This window comes from Capra hircus, chromosome 7 (genome assembly GCF_001704415.2).
Source record: "Capra hircus breed San Clemente chromosome 7, ASM170441v1, whole genome shotgun sequence".
NCBI classification, from domain to species: domain Eukaryota; kingdom Metazoa; phylum Chordata; class Mammalia; order Artiodactyla; family Bovidae; genus Capra; species Capra hircus.
In genome coordinates, this window is record NC_030814.1 from 49883508 (window position 1) to 49900430 (window position 16923).

The following is a 16923-nucleotide window of genomic DNA, read 5'->3' on the forward strand; positions in this document are numbered from 1 at the left end:
ATAGATGGGATAAGCCGATTGGCTAGTCTAGGTCACGTGCCACCACCTGGGGGAGGGGCAGAACACCACAATTGCCAGCTCATTTGTACTCCAGAGAGTTAGGGGCAGTTTTTGCACGGAATCAGAAGCAGGGATGATAAAACATGCTGGACAGACAATTTGGCTATCGCACCTCGTTACAGAGGAAGAGGGGCTCTGAGCAGGAAATCTGAATGGGGAGCAAAGCTGGAAGAGACTTCACTTTGCGCCTGGAGGCCCTGGCATGGGTATCGCCCTGTATATTTTTTTGCAAATGGAGAGTCTCTGACCTGAGTATCAAGAGCTGTCTACTCAACAGACCCTAGGGCAGCTTGTGCACCCTGGCATTTAGTGGTCACATGAGATGAGTCAGGTAATCCCGGAGTATGAATTATAGGCTGTGCAGAAAACAGAGCCACAAAGAGAATGAAGCCTTCTAGAGTCCTTTCTGGGTCTATCTTTCCAGTGTAATCCTTATCATATTTAAGGTAAAGTTCTCTTATAGCTACAAAGATGAACTAAGCAAGAGAGATTAGGTATTCGTGTACTCCTTTTAGACTGGAATTTCAAAGCTGGAAGAGACCTTAGAGATTATGTAGCATAAGGATCAGCAAACCGGCCCGCAGGTTAAATCCCCCTCCACCTTTACCTTTGGAAATAAATTGCGACTCAACTGCTGCCTCATCCATATGACCACATATTATCAAGGGCTGCTTCTATGCCTCAGACACCATATGGCCCTCAGAGCTCCAAATATTTACGACCTGGCCCTTTACAGGAAAGGTTTGTCAATTCCTGGCCTGGTATGACTCTCTCCCTATTCAATTAAGATTGTCCTCTTCAACATTAATCTCATTCCTGACTCACACTTGGATCAAAAGAGACAATTCACAGAGAGTTTAGAATATAGTTTGACATATAATAAATAAATAAAATTAAATGTTGGTGAAATAAAAGTCCTAGGCTATCAATACCTCTGTTCCTCTCTTCAATGGAATGATTAAGCGGTGACTGGTCCTAACCATGCCATGTGTTGATTAATTTGTTTACTGAAAGGGGTTTTTTTTCCAACACATTCAACTGTATTTCATTAATTATTACTGAGTGTGTGCTAAGCATCTAACACCCATTCCCTCACTCTGCCCTCCCCCATCCAACCACCTTGAGAGGAAGCTGAAGCAATGGGGGTAAAGAAAGTCACAGAAGGTTGCACAGCTAGTTAGTGGCTGAGCTGGAACATGAACCCAGGCATTTTGACTCCACAGCTCAAGTGCTTATCAAATACACTATCGAAAGCATCTCACTTTGGTCAGCAACCTAATTTTCAAAGTATCAGTTCGCACAGTCCCAGCAATCAGAATCAGCTAACAGGTCCACTTGAAGGGACAAGAGCAGTGACACCAACACCGATGTACAGCGTGCCTAGGGAACCCGCCAGCTCATCCTCTCTGCTCCCCGTGCCTTCCCTTCTCATCCATTCACACCTGCTCCACGGCGCTCAGCCAGCCTCTGCTGCCTCTGGGCTCTCCTATCCATCAGGTACGTGTTACCAGGGAGATCTTCCTAAATAATGCACAGCTCTGAGGGGGGTCACTGCTCAGCTCAAAACCTCTCATGGCTCCTTATTGGTCACAGACTGTAACAAATACTCTCCAGCCTGGCACGTACAACTCTCAAAGATCTGATCCTCACCAGCCACCCCCGCCCCCACCTTCTTCCCTCACTGTCCACCTCCTCATACTTCATAGATAACCAGACTTGCTGACCTCTCCTGAAACCCTCTGTTTACTTTGTCTCTGTTTATTTTACCCTCCCCACCCAGCCATGGGTCTGGGATGCAGAAGTTGTGCGACAAGTGAATGTGGAAGCTCGCCTGCGAGAGTGGATGGATGAGCCCATCGGGAACGCCCTTCTTCCCCATCCAAGCTATCTCTCAAGATCTGGACTGAATGCTACCTTCTCCACAAAATAGTCCCCGGCTCTTTCAGGGGAATCTGGCCTGACTCCCTCTTCACTCGTTCCTGCCCTCTCAACAGCCAGGAGGGTTTTATTTTATTACAGTCACCCTTGCTCGTGCCTGCCCCTGGGTGATGCCGGAAGGAGGCTGTCTGAGGTCACATTCTTTCCTGTGCATCTCCAATCCCTTAGCACCTGGTACCTCGCCATGCAGAGAGCAGGGACTTGTGTCATTGCCCTAGTGAACAGGAGAGCAGTGGTGGAACATCCAGGAAAAAGACCAGCCACCCCAACCTGTACTTCCCCTTCACCCCGTAACTCTCATCACAGTAAAATGGGGAAAGACTGTGAAGAGGAGGAAGCAGGAAGGAGGGAAAGGATCCTTGGAGTTGGCTCGACGTGGTTTCAAATACCTTCTCCACCACCTCCCAGCTCGTGTGACTGAGGCCAGGAGACTGTACCTCTGAACCTCATTTCCCTTTTATGCAAAATGGGAGTATTTAATAGTCTCTGTTAGATCCTCCCATTCACATATTCATTCAAGGCGTCATTACTTGTTAAATAGGAGATTTAGGACCAGAGACTTGTTTTTTTGAGCCTTGGTTTGCCCCTCTGTAAAACAAGGATATTGTTAGCATTTACCTCATAGGTCTTCTGTGAGGGTTAAATGCATTCATGTCTGTGAAGACCTTAGTACCGCGCCTGGCACACAGTTAATGCTCAACCAATATGAACAGTCACTGGCGGCCATCACTTTGTGCCAAGAGCTGTAATGAGTTTGGAGGACTCAGCAGTGAACAAAACAGGCCTGTCACAGAGCCATCATGTGGCTTATAGTCCAAAAGGGGATAAGAGACAGAAATGACAAGCCAATGGCTAATACAATTACCAATGATGGTGAGTTCTGTGGAGAATGGTGAGAGTCCATGTAACACGGGGGACCGTCCTTACATGCAGAGCAGGGAAGGGCTTTGCAGGATTATTGCAAGGATTAAATAAATAATATTTGTAAATAATTGCACTCAGATAGGCTATAATCGGAAAAGAATGTCTCTTGATTAGGAGGAGGAGGAAAAATGGGTCTAAGGCTGAGGCATTTCTCATGGGGCTTGAGCTTCTCTTTGTTTCTGAAATGTTGCCTCCTAGGTCCCTTCTCCCCACCTAAAATGGTCCCAGGCTCTGTCCCTGCCCTTTGAAAGAGGAATTTATGGTCACTCAAGGTTCCTGTGCCCTATATTCCTGACACTACGGGCAATTCTCCTTGCAGAATACCTCATACCGACTGTGAAGATATCTAATTTTACGGTTGCTTTAGATCGTCCTTGGACGGGCAGGGTCCGGATCCCTGGGCTGCTTCCCCAGATTTCAAAAAGCAGCAGCAGACCTCGAGCTGGCCCTGGCCCCGCACGCTGAGAGCAGCTTGCTGCGGGAAGATTGGCACTTGGTGGAGTGTGCTTCAGGTGCTTAAAATAGATCAACTGTGTCATTAGACCATTGCAAGGCAGTCCTTTCATTGGCCCTGCTGGTGCGGGTGAGGGCAAGAGATAACAGCCCATGGAGAAAGACCTGTGCTTTGCACAAAATCAAGCAGATGCGAGGAAAAAGCTTTTGAAATGATACAGGCAGTGGAGAGGGGAGTTCTGCCAGAGAAGGGGGTGGGGCTGTGGCACGAGCACGCAGCGGTACCCACGGCACAGGGAGCAACAGGATGGCGAAGTGGAGCCTGTCTGGACCTCCTGCCTGGCTGGCGGGGCACTCAGAAACAAGGCTAACACTTCTGGATTGCAGGGCACAGTCCGGTAGCATCACGTGAAATCACCAAGGGATCACCTATACTCTCCGGGGGACACAGAACCAATGTGTGGGGCTAACTCTGGAGGATTCCTGCTGCTCCTTCAGGGCCCTCTCCTCAGGGTGTTTCAAGTCCCTCCTCCGTTGCTGGGCATGCTCTGCCCTGGATACAATGCTCAGACACAGCCTAATCAGGGTTCTCCAGAGCAGCACTATGACCCCTCCTGCCCCTTGCAGCCTGGAATCACACTGTCCAGCAGCCCACACGGCTCTGATGCCTGCAACTGAACTTGAACTCAACCCACCCCTCCCCCAACCATTTACTCCAGTGGCTGCCGTGGCTGGTGCTGGGGACACTGGGCAGTGATGGCCGCTGAGGAAGGAAGAGTTTGGGTTACATGTGGGAGGTAGGAATGACCAGATGTGGACCCAGACTGAACGCAGAGGAGTGGAGGAAACGGAAATGCAGATGAGGGCTAGTTTCTGATTACTAACTTCCTTACTGGGTAAACGGAGAGTCTAGCAATCAACTGGGACCACAGAGTAGAAGACGGTTTTTTGTGGGTTTTTTTTTTTTTTTTCATTTAAAAAAGAGTAAGTTTATAAAATTTTAGTTTGAATTTGAAGTGCCTTGGAATATCCAAGTTGGCAACATAGCAGATGGTCATAAAGATGAAACTAAGAGAGATCTTCGTAAAGGAAAAGAGAGTGGGCTTTTCACTAATGAGTTAAACCATCAAATATCTTTTGAGCAACAACAATGTGCTACGTACTATGCTTTGCTTTCTATGAATGATTTACTATCCTGATTTCTTCCAGAGAAATGAAGAAAAATCTGGTATCAACTGAAGAAATTTTGTTGGCATTACCCAATTTCTCACCTTTCTTTCTCAAGTAGGAGATCCCCATCATAACAGAGAGGTCTTATGCAGCCATTCTGGGTCAAGGTGTGACCTTTCAGTAATCACCCCTTAGCTGAGTGAGTATATAAACTGACCTTACAGATATGGAGCTCATGCTGTTGACTAGATGTCCTCCACTGGACCAGGCATGTCCCACATGTCACAACAACCTCTGGAACAGTCCAGCCTCCCAGGGTCCTACTTTTGGGCTGCTAAAGAACTGGGACCCAGAACTGGGACCAGTTATCCAGAACTGCTTTCCTTTGGTCTGTGCCCATCCCCTACTAACAGATTCCTCTGGAAGTGAAACTGACCTCTAGGAGTTGGGGGTGGGGTACTGTTTGCCCAACTGTATCCAAAAGGATATGATATCACCCTCTGGGAATGTGTCAGCTGGGAAAAAAAGGCCACGAGCAGGATCTGGCTCACTTCAAGAGCACTTTATGGCATGGCGGTGTTAATCAACTGCTAACTCGAGATAGAACTTTCTCCCATGATGAACAATATGCTGTGGTCTCCTCATCTCTGTGTTTGATGTTTTATGGGTCATATACTAGATTAGAGTTTAAAAAATTCAAATGCCTGCATATAAAATAGATAAACAAGCATTTACTATATAGCACAGGGAACCATACTCAATATCTTAGAGTAACCTGTAATGGAAAAGAATCGGAAAAAAAATGTGTATATATATATATATATATGTGTATATATATACACAGACATACATGGATCACTTTGTTGTATACCTGAAACTAACATAATATTGTATGGCAACTATATTTCAATTAAAAATAAATTCAAATACCTACAGTGGCAAGGTAATAGAAAAGTATTAAGCTGTTCTTGTGTGACACCTCTCTTCCTATAGACGTGGCAACTGGGGCTCTCTAGAGAATAGTACATGCCTCCTCAAGGCAGGCAGTTCTACTGACTATTGTCTGCCATGTAGGAACAAAGGGGCGCGGATGCAGGGTCTTTCAGGCTGTCCTTAAAGAGAAGCTAGAAATCCCAATTTTGATTTCTGAGTGTTTGCAAATAGTTAAAATTCACTGAAAGCCTGGTGTTGGGCACATAAAACATATCCTATCATGCAGGCCACCAGCTGGCCCCTTTTGCTGACCTGTATGAGCCACGAAGGCAAGGACCATGCCTGTTATATTTACTGCTGTGTCTCCAGAAACATGCTGGGTGCAGAGTTGGTGGTCAGTAAATATTTGTTGAGTGAACAAATGAACAATCTAATTCTTGTTCCCCCTCTTGGACATTCCTAGGAACCAGGCAGACTGAAAAACAATTCCATGACTATAAATTCTGTTTCACTGCTGAAATTTACAGCTGTGCATAATGACCAAAATGAGGGGTAAGGTGGGGAGTGTGTGTTTTGCAGAGAGACTGGAATACTGAGTCACCACGGTCCTCTTTTCTGGGCACCTCCTACGTGTGATCACTCCCTTCAAGCTCTCTGGGGCAGGCTCCATCTCTGCTGGTTAGAGGTGGTAAAATTAGAGTTTAAACATCAAGACTAGGTAGATAACCAACTATCAGCATCCTACACTAGCCCCAGGGTGTGGCTGGTATTTGGGAAGACTGATCCACAGGGAAACCCTCCCCTTGAGGAGTCATTTACTTAACAAATGCCTTATGGATTGAATTGTGTTTCCTCAAATTTATATATAGATGTCCTAACCTCCAGTACTCCAGAATGTGACCTTATTTGGATATGTGGTCTTTACAGAGGTAATCATGTTAAAATGATGTCATTAGGGTGGGCCCTTATCCAATAAGACTGGTGTCCTTATCAAAAGGGGAAATTTGGGTACAGAAATATGCATAGACAGAGGCAATGTGAAGAGACACAGGGAGAAAGACAGCCACCACGACCAAGGAGAGGGGCCCGGAGCAGATCCTTTCCTCACGGCCCTTGGAAGGAACAAACCCAGTAGAAAGTTTGATTTTGGACTTTCAGCTCCAGAACCATGAGACAATATATTTCTATTCTTTAAGCCACCCAGTTGGAGGTACTTTATTACAGCAGCTCTAGCATAATACTTGGAGAAGGCGATGGCACCCCACTCCAGTACTCTTGCCTGGAAAATCCCATGGACGGAGGAGCCTGGTAGGCTGCAGTCCATGGGGTCACTAAGAGCCAGACACGACTGAGTGACTTCACTTTCACTTTTCATTTTCATGCATTGGAGGAGGAAATGGCAACCCACTCCAGTGTTCTTGCCTGGAGAATCAGAGGGATGGGGGAGCCTGGTGGGCTGCTGTCTATGGGGTCGCACAGAGTCGGACACGACTGAAGTAACTTAGGAGCAGCAGCAGCAGAATAGTATTTTTATTCATTTAATAAACTCTTGCTATATACCAGGCACTGTTTTAAGCAATTCACAACTATTAACCTATTTATTTTTTATAACAACTCTATGAGAGAGGCACTATTACTATACCCCTGTGATTATCACTGGAGATGAGAAATGGAGGTACAGAGAAGGCAAGTGACTTGCCTAAGCACATACGGCAAGGAAAGGGCAGGGCTGGAATGTGAACCCAGATATTTAGGTCCAGTCTATGCCCTTAAGAACTCCAGGAAAACAATCTAACTGGCAAAGCACCCAACAAGAGGTGCTTACACACTTCTGGTTGTTTTCTGTTCTCTACAATAGTATCTGGCTAACGCTGGGTATTGGCCAGTTGTTCACATTCACGACACCAGATGATATCTCAGTCAGATAAGGCTTTTGCCAGAGAGGAATGAAAGAGTTCAGAACTGATATCACTTCCTTTATGCAATGCAAGTACTCTTGAAATCACGTTGTGATTTGAGAGACGTGTTATACTCATTTGGGATGGTTTTAACATTGTTCCTTATATTATTCCTCTAACGCTCCCTTAGCCTCAAGCGGTCATTTGTCAACAAGTGCTCTATTCATTTAGGAAGTACTGTTTTATTTTTTTTAATCTCTATTCTTGTAAAGTATATAATCATCTCTACTCCATCTATTTTGAGAATTTAGAATGTCTTTAGAGGGGATCCTCCTGTGCCATTTACAATAGATCCTTACAGAGGGAGGTCTTGCTGCTCCTGAGCTGGGTGTCTTGGATAGTGAAATCCCTTGCCTCCCCAGGTCCACTCTCCTCCCCCTCTACCCTGGGAGGCTGACTACAGTGGGGGCCCAGCTGCCTTCCTTGCCCTCTGGCTCCTGGTTGGATTGGGTACCGTAGGAAATCCAAGGGAGGAAGGAGAGAGAGGTCAGGATATTTATTCCCCTGGTTCCTTCCTCAGGGTGTTACCATGAGCTGCCTGCCTGCCAGGAGCAACAGCTCCCACCAGGCAGTACCTTCCCTACAGCTTACTGAGTCTCTGGCTTCCTTTTTTTTTTTTTCCCTCTTTCAGTCTGGGGGAAGGTGTGATAAGAGTAGTAAGGGCCACTGTTTCTAGCCTCCTAGTCCTTGGCCATCCTGGCTTCTGGTTTATTTCTCTACATCCTTCTCACATATTTGCAAAGGCTTCTGCTCAAATCCCCTCAAATCACACATCTGTTCCCTGCCAGGCTCTAAGACAGACTCCTCTTCTTTTTCACCCTATCGTTCAATCAGGTGCAAGGCCATGCGGACTTCATTCTCTAGAGGATCTTTCCCCTTATTTCTACTGTTGTTATTGTTCACTCACCCAGTCATTTCTGATTCTTTGCGATCCCATGGACTGCAGCACGCGAGGCCTCCCTGTCCCTCATCATCTCCTGAAGTTTGCCCAAGTTCTATTCTTACAGCCGCTCAAATCCTGGCCCTCAGACCTTTTCAGAACTAGGTTAATTATCTCTCATCTAGGATCCTAACTTCCTGTCTTGCCCTTTTAGACTCATGCCATATACAATACCAGGTTAATAATTTTCCTGAAGGTTTCCTGAAAGCCACGGTTCTCCTGTGTGCTGAACCCAGTGATGGCCACAATACCAGCAAAACAGGCTAGTTTTGAACCAGAGGGTTTGGCTCTTATGACACCATCATTTCAAAGTTTTGCTCTACTCAGTGGCCAATGCAACTTCAGGTTCAACGTCATTCCCTGAGACCTACCACCAAGGAGTTTCTCATGCTATTTCACTTCATCTTCACAACAACCCATCTGGCCCTACTGCCAACATTTTATGATCATAAAAATTCAGGTTGAGACATGATCTATCTTGTATAAGATTATAAAGAGAATACATGATAGATGTTGAATTTGAACTCAGGAATCCATACCCCAAAGCTTAGGATTTTACTGCCCCAGTGTGCTGTCTGCTTATCCCATGACACTTTTGTGAGGTTTCTATGACTCTTTTTTGCTCTCATCAACAAAACAATGCTCAGATATGTCTGACCCTTTGCAACCCCATGGCCTGTAGCCCACCAGTCTCCTCTGTCCATAGAATTTCTCAGGCAAGAATACTGGTGTGGGGTGCCATTTCCTCCTCCCGGGGATATTTCCAACCCAGGGATCATCAAACCATGTCTCTCTCGTCTCCTGCATTGACAGGCAGATTCTTTACCACTAGTGCCACCTGGGAGGCCTTCAACAAAACAAAGCCTACTCCAAAAGAGTAGCTTGTTGGCATGCCAATCCATAATGACAGCCAAGGAAGAGACCATCAGGGGAAGCAATGAAGGGAGAATGGCTCTTGGTACCATTTAATGCGGTATGCAGGTCACTCTCCAACTTTGCAGCCAGCACTCTCCAGGGCTGGCTTTATGCCTAGGAAAGCCATGGCCTTCAGGAGCTCTGGGAGTTCCAACCCAAGCGAAGCACAGAATTTTACGACACAGAACTGACTCTGGTGCTCAGGGCATCTGATGCTCTGGGGCCAACTCAGTCTCCCCTGGCTTTGATTCCCAGGTCTTGGGAACTCCTGGGGCCAAGACGGAATGGGAGACTCTGACAGGAAATAACCAAAGATTCATTGTTGCCTAAGAAAATGCACATTAGGTGGTGAGGCTTTTGGGGCTCTGGGGATGATGTGAGAGCAAGAGGTCTGGGACCAGACTTTCCTTGCTCTGTAGGGTCAGGAAAATGTGACCACAGGGGTGAGTGTGTGACGCCAGAGACAAGGTTCTGAAGGAACAGGAGGAGAACATCGGGGGAGTGTTAGCTGGACTGGGGTCAGGGTGGGGGTGAGGAGGCCAGCCTGATGAAGAGGGGTGGTGGGCAGAGGGGCTGGTGCTAGAGACAGGGAGCTTTCCAGGAGGGGAATGAGAGGAGGTGGACATGATGGGACTGCGGAGAAAGTGGATGCATGTGTGGATGAGCTGGGGCTGTGAGCAAGGCTGGGCCACGGGGGACTCTGCAGGCCTTGCTGAGGGGTCTCCTCTCACATCTTAAGAGCAATGGGATGTGTATTTTAAACAGAGGGTGATGCACAGAGTGGATGGGGCATTGAAGTGGGCTGGAGTGGGTGAAAGGAGACCAGTTAGGAGGCTGCCTCAGCACATCAGGAGTCAAGTGACAGCTCCCTGGAATTAGGTTGGGTGTGTGCAGGGGGACAGAAAGGCTGGAAGGTACACCCAACTTACAGAGGCCAAGCTAGAAATGATGGCTCTGTTTTCCCTAAAGTCCTTGGCCCATGGGGGCCACGATCTCAGTACTAGCCCTGGGTGTCCTGCTCATGCCTTTGGTGTTTTGTTCTCTCTGCAAGGAGCCCTCTTTCCCCTTCTCTTATTGGTTCAGATGGCTGGAGCCCACCTGTTGCATTCTCCCAGGCCTGGACAACCACCTTACTCTACATCTCCAGAACTACCGCTTTCTCTCACAGCCCTGTTTTGCAGCATGTAAGGAGATCCAACCAGTCCATTTTATAGGAGATCAGTCCTGGGTATTCATTGGAAGGACAGATGCTAAAGCTGAAACTCCAATACTTTGGCCACCTCATGCGAAGAGTTGACTCATTGGAAAAGACCCTGATGCTGGGAGGGATTGGGGGCAGGAAATGAAGGGGACAACAGAGGATGAGATGGCTGGATGGCATCACCGACTCGATGGACATGAGTTTGAGTAAACTCTGGGAGTTGGTGATGGACAGGGAGGCCTGGCGTGCTGTGACTCATGGGGTTGCAAAGAGTTGGACACGACTGAGTGACTGAACTGAACTGACAGCGCAGCTAGATTTCAGAAGAATTCTGATGAAACTAAACCAAAATATACTCTGAGGAGTCACTGACTGGGCACTCCTTCTGTTTTTTTTTTTAAACCACCTGAGACATGTGTTTCTTATTAATAAAAAATTTACATATATTTACAAAGCAATCTCTCACCCTCCTGTCTTGTCCTCAAGATCACATTTCTACATTCCTTTCAATTTATGACAAAGGTGTGACATCTGAGAGGTTGAGTGACTTGCTTGCTAGTGTCATAAAGTCAACAATGGTAAGAACCACAATGACTTCAGCAGTGACAATGATAGCCTGGCCACCATCGCTGACACCTTGCCAGCTACGTTGCGGGTACTGCTCTCTCAATTGTACATGACACATGAACACTTATCTCCATTCCATGTGGAGGAAGGTCCCATCATTCCCATTTTGCAGATGAGACAACCATCCTGAGGACCACACAGCCAGCAAGTGAAAACACAATCAGAACCTGGGCCCACCTGATGGCAGGGCTTGAGCTATCCCAAGCTTATACAGTCTATGCATCTCTTCTCCAGATAAAGTGATGAGCAATATAATAATAAGCTCATGATTTGCCCCTATCTCAATGGTGACATTTGAACAGTTGATTAGGAATGGCACACACTGTTGATAATGTTATGCATCCAAGTACCTTTCACAACCCCAAAACTAGCCACATGACTTGAAGAAGACTGCAAAACTGGAGCAATAATGCCCATTTGACAGGGTGGATGTGAGAGGGATGCAGGTGAAATGCGTAGCCCAGTGGCTGGTAGAGTGAGGATTCAGGAAGGGAAAGTGCCAGAAAAAAACCGAGTGACAGTTTCTCTTAGGTTCAATTTCAGGCATGAGGACTGAGTTAGGAGTCTCACATGGTAATGGGGCGAGCATTTTTGCTTACATCAGGTCACCCCATGGACCACATGCCCATGCTCTGTCCCTGTGACCCCATGACACCATCACTCCTCCAAGGTCTGATTTCTACTCTTTCCTTCTGAAGACTCCCAGCGTGGGGAGGAGGTGCAGTGATGAGGGAGCCCGGCCCCAAAGCCCTGAGCAGGAGTTTCTCCACAGTTTGCCCCCAGGTAGCCCTTAAGAGAATCACTTCTTCATAGGGAACCTCAGGGACCCCCAGGCTGCCTGAGTCACTCTGTTTATTTTCCCCTGCTCCTGGAAAATAAACGTGCTTTCCCCACTTAGAAAAAGTATATGAGGCTAGAGTGGCATTTTTGTTAGTCCTTCTCTTCTGCAGTACTCAATTCTACTACTTTCATGTTTTTTTTTAAGTAAAATCTATTTCCTTCCTTAAGGAATACTCAGTGTTGCTAATGGTACAAGAGTTTATGATTCTAAAGAGAGAAAAAAAGCAGGGTCTGTTGCTTGTTACCTTATTCCTTGAAAAATAAATGAGCCATCTTTCTCTTCCGTCGTTTAGTGAGAAAGGACTCCCATAAATACATTTTTCCCCGCCTAGAGATAGTGAGAAGTGACAGGCACTTCACATTCTTACTTGTCTGAGAGCACAGATGGATGCAAATTTGTGGCCCACTAGGTGATCGGGTCTACCTAATTTTGCTCTTTTCCTGAGCCTCATGTGAAGCCTCAGCCCTGTTCCAGACTGTCAAAATCAAGAGGCAAAATTCTTGGGCTGTAAAAGGCAGAGGGAGTCCAGCTACACTTGCCTGCTTAGTGCAGCTATGCAATACACAAAGGAAGACAGCAGAGAGATGACTCATACAAATATATAGTAAATAAATATATTTCATTTCCACCTCCCTGGCTTTGTTTTCCTCCCCTCCATGCCAACAGCCTTGAAATGGAAGGAGGTTAAGGAAACCTGATTTGGTCTCAAACACAGCCTCAGAAGGTACTGATTTTTATGACCTTGTTTCTCAGCTGTAGCTTTTTTAGAAGAAACTTGCAGATTCTTAGATTAGAAGAAGCTCAAATTCAACCCTTCTCATTTTACAGATGAGCAATTGGAGATCCAGAGAGGAGAGGGCCAAGTCAAAGACCCAGGGAAGTGAATGTTCCTAGGCGTTCTCTGGTTCAACAACCCCACATGCTGCTAGACAACCCAGACAAGTGAAGCTGGCCAGGAGGGGGACTTGAATCCAGATCTCTCTTTCAGGGTGGCGCTCACGCCACCTACCCCAGTGGGCGCCCATGGTCAAAGGTACTGAGCTGAAGAGAAAGAGCTTAGGCCTCCTTGTATCTCTCACTGCATTTCTCAGCAGCTGAGCCTCAGCCCAGCAGTAAAATGTCTGGTCCTGCCTCTGCAGAGCAGTTACTGCTTCTGGCATTTCAGAGACATTGGCCAAAGGGCTTGTCTCTTTTCTCTCGTTCTCAGGATGGCTAAATGCTGCCTTAAGGTATGTGAAAAATATCAGCCCTGGGCCCATGGGGCTGCCTGCACACTAGAGCAGGATATTTCACAATCTCCAGACCCAAAGGTGGCTTCCTGGCAATTTGTTTATCAAACTGCTCGTTCCTATCCCACAGCCTGCCCACACCCACCCACCCACCCACCAGCCCGAGGCCAGCCTCCCTGCCTCTTCCCAGCTCCAAGACCAGCAGGGCCTTCCTCTTCTTTCCAGCTGTGTGCCGGGAGGTCTCCTCTGAGCCCCCTCAGTCAGACAATGGCTACACTTCTGCTTCCTAGGCCTTCTCAGGCATTGCTAGAAGGAGACAAGCAGCCTTCCCAACGGAGACAAGTGGCGCGGCCAATAAAACATTAGCAAATATCATGAAAACCCGGAGCCATATCCCTGTGCTCGGGAGGGAGCACAGAAAAAACCGAGGAGGAGTCTGGGGGCATGTGTCCCCCCGGTGCCAGGCTTCCTTCCTCCTTCCAGGCAACCCCAGCGCCGGCTCCTGCACCTCCCGCCCCCACCCTGTTCCCATGGCAAAGAAGAGGAGGACCCACTTACGGCTCGTGTTCATGATGATGCCTTTGCACTGGGTCTTTCATTCAATACGGAGACTCCAGATGCTTTTTAAATCTTCCGATCTTTCGACTTCACTCATCACCTGGGGGTGAAATAGTCCAGTGTTAGCTCTGTATCCTCAGGTGCCCTCTCTCTGCTGTCCCTCTCAGTCTGGGCTGTGGCCTCTGGCCTTGAAGGCGAGTGGGCTAATAGCTCAGGTGAGACCAAGGAGGAGGAGGCGGCAGAGAGGACGCGAGCGCCTGGGTCCGTCCGCTCCTGGGACCTGACTGCCGGGCAGAAGCGGGGCCGGCAGCGCCTGTTGGCGCGCACCCCGACTATTGCAGCCCAGCGGCTCGGGAGCCCAAAGGGGGTGTGGACCACAGGGAGGCAGGGCGGGGGCAGCGTGCTGGGCGCCGGGCTCTGCTGGGCAGCGCGTCCCCGCCCGGCGTCCACGAGCGGCGGCCCGCCCCGGGACCCACCTCTCGGCCAGTGTAGGGAGCCAGAGGCCCCTGCCCGGGCCCCTGAGACCAGTTCATGAATCCTGGTCCTCGTCTGGGGTCTCGAATTCCAAGGCGAGCAAAACGAAATAGGAGAGCTCGACATCCATGATGCGGGCTCGCCGGGTGGCTGCGCGGGGGGCGCGGCTGCTCGCTGCTGCCACCTGCTGGACGCGCCGGCGCGTGTCCAGGCCCCGCCCCGCCCGGGCTTCTCTCTGGGTCCTGGGCTCTGAAGGGGAATGGATGGGACCCTGTGTCCTGTGGCGAAGGAGGGGGTGCTTGAGCGCTGCTTCCCTCCCTCGATACACGGGTCTAAGAACTAGACAATGACAGGAAAATAGACCCTCTATGAGAGGGGCTGTGAAGAAAGGATTGGCTTTGCAGGAAGACAGTGTTCACTTCCAACTCTGCTTGCTCCTGACCAGCTGGGTGTAGTCTGGTCTTGAGCAGGTTGCTGCTGGCTTTGCCTGGTGTTCCTCAAGTGTAGAAGGTGGGGGCTGGACAAGTGAATAAGAGATTATGGGTTCCTCTAGCCTCCTAACTCTGTTCCTACCTCCCGCTTCATACCCCTTATCACTGACTCATTTGTTAGATTTTTTTTTTTTTTAATATTATCCCTCTCCTCCATGAGAATGTTCGTTCCATTGAAGTATGGGTCTTGTCAGTAGGGTTCACTGCCAGGCCCTCAACACCCAGAAAAGCACCTGACACACAGTGGGTATCAATAGATATTCACTGACAGACTACCCTAGTGTTTTCTGGATCTAGCATCACTCAGCCCTCAGAATAGAAAGTCCAGGAACACCTGCTTGGAAACACTTCCCTGTGTGAGGCAAATATCAGGTATGTACCCTAGTGACTCAACCTCACTGGTTCACCCAGTTTTGTATGGCCAAAGTTTTTTTTCCCTGTAGTTAGTTTTTGTAGGTGTGTATTAAAGAAACCTATATTCTGATTCTCCTGGTCATGGTTAATTCAGTGGGATGAGATTCTTGACATTCCTCTGACTACTTACCCTGTCACCTTTCTGAACCTAGTTCAGGGTCACAGAACCATTTCTTTTGAGCATAGAAAAACAAGACTGAAAGGACACATAATCCCTGTCTATAGAATGTTTCCGGTTAGAGTATGTATAGAGTAAAAAAGCTGTGAACCCCTCACACCCCCAACTTGTAGACAAGAAACAGTGGGTCAGAGAGGCTGCACCACCTGCCCCCGACACATAGCATCTGGTGGCTGAACTGTACCAGATCTGCTCACTTCTAGGTTGGTCCTTTGTGAGAGAGAGTCAGTGTACCTGGTGCTGAGATGGCAGGGTAAATGTAGGCAGCCCCCCTCTTAAAACTGGGGAAAGAGCACCTCCTAGATAAATACAATGTTTCTACCTCACCCCCTGAGATGTGATAACAACAAAAGGATCTTTAGATAAACTGAAGGGTCAATGGATTTGAAACACCTTGTGATAGCTTACTAGGAATTGTTGCCGATGGAGGGAGAATAACCCTAACCTCCTCACAATTTTGTTTGTATAACAATCACCTGGAGATCTGCTCTGCATGTTAAACAAGCATCCCAGGTGATTCACACATCACTCTGCTATGGAAAAGACCTAGGATAACTCTGAAAACACAGTAGTGTTTAATAAATACGTAAGTGGTTCCCAAAGATCTCTTTAGAGAACCCCTACATTTTCAGATTGTGATTCTTTATTCAATTCCCAAGTTACCTGTAACTTGCTCGGTTCTAAGGCTTGGAAAGAGATCATTTTTCACCCTGGGAGAAAGTTCAGCTAAATTAAACATGTAAAATTAAAAAGACTGTTCAGTGAACATATTTAGTTATCACCCAAAACCTCAAAGTTCAGAACTTTCAGATTTACAAAGTCAAATAAAAACATATTACTCATTCATTTATTCACTCAGCAGTCATTTATTGTCTAGTTTGTGCTAGGCCTTGTGCTGGCAGCTGGGGATAGAAGAAGACAGACAAGACCCTGGCCTCCTGGAGCATAAATCTTTTGGTAGGAGTGAGCAGGACAGTAATGAACTAAGCCAAGTATGAATTAGGTAAACCAGATGGTGGCTTGGTTAAGAGCCCAGGAGCAAATTCCAGCCTGGCTGGTTTTCAATCTCAGCTCCATCACTCACTAGCAAGAGACTCAGCCTCAATGAGCCTCAAATTATTCATCTATAAAATGGTTATAATATGGTACTTACCTCACAGATTGTTGTATGAAAATATTCAGCGTAATGCTAGGCAAATGAAGATGATGTAAGTTAATTATTAATATCATCCCTTACTTATACCTACCTTCAGAGAGAGTCCTGTCATTTTCTACTTTTCCATAGGGTGATGGCCATGAAAATATGCCTTAGAACTTTCCAGCTAAGGGGGGCTTAACTGACCAGTTCTTGTTTGGGTTGCTTTTTTAACACTACACCCATCTGGATGCTGGTGAATTCAGCTCTTTGGAGAGACCATTGGTCCACTCTAAAAGCCCCAATTAGCTTCTTTTGGGGAAACAATCTTATCTTTCTTGCACAGTTATTAGGATAGGAAGAAAAGGGTTAAAAGAAGCTTGAAAAGCTATACCCGTGAGGATGTCCATAACAATCGGAGGTAGCCGGGAAAGACGCAGGAGGAAGCTGGGGGTGGGATCCTTGGTGGAATCGGCTGTGAAAA

The 16923-nt window shown here is 47.4% G+C and overlaps 1 protein-coding gene across 9 annotated transcripts in view; it reads right to left on the bottom strand.

Annotated features, from left to right (window-relative positions):
• The window catches only part of ABLIM3 (actin binding LIM protein family member 3), a 132771-nt gene extending 118377 nt beyond the window's left edge, over nt 1-14394 (bottom strand). For 3 of the 9 annotated variants that reach the window (XM_013965678.2, XM_013965681.2, XM_005683147.3), the window contains exon 1: nt 13748-14116. In XM_013965678.2, the coding sequence (XP_013821132.2) occupies nt 13748-13760 (13 nt within the window). In that variant the 5' untranslated portion in view covers nt 13761-14116. Of the gene's footprint in view, nt 1-13747; nt 14118-14223 lie in introns of those variants that run through there. The other 6 variants (XM_013965684.2, XM_013965682.2, XM_005683146.3 and 3 more) reach the window with 5 other exon arrangements.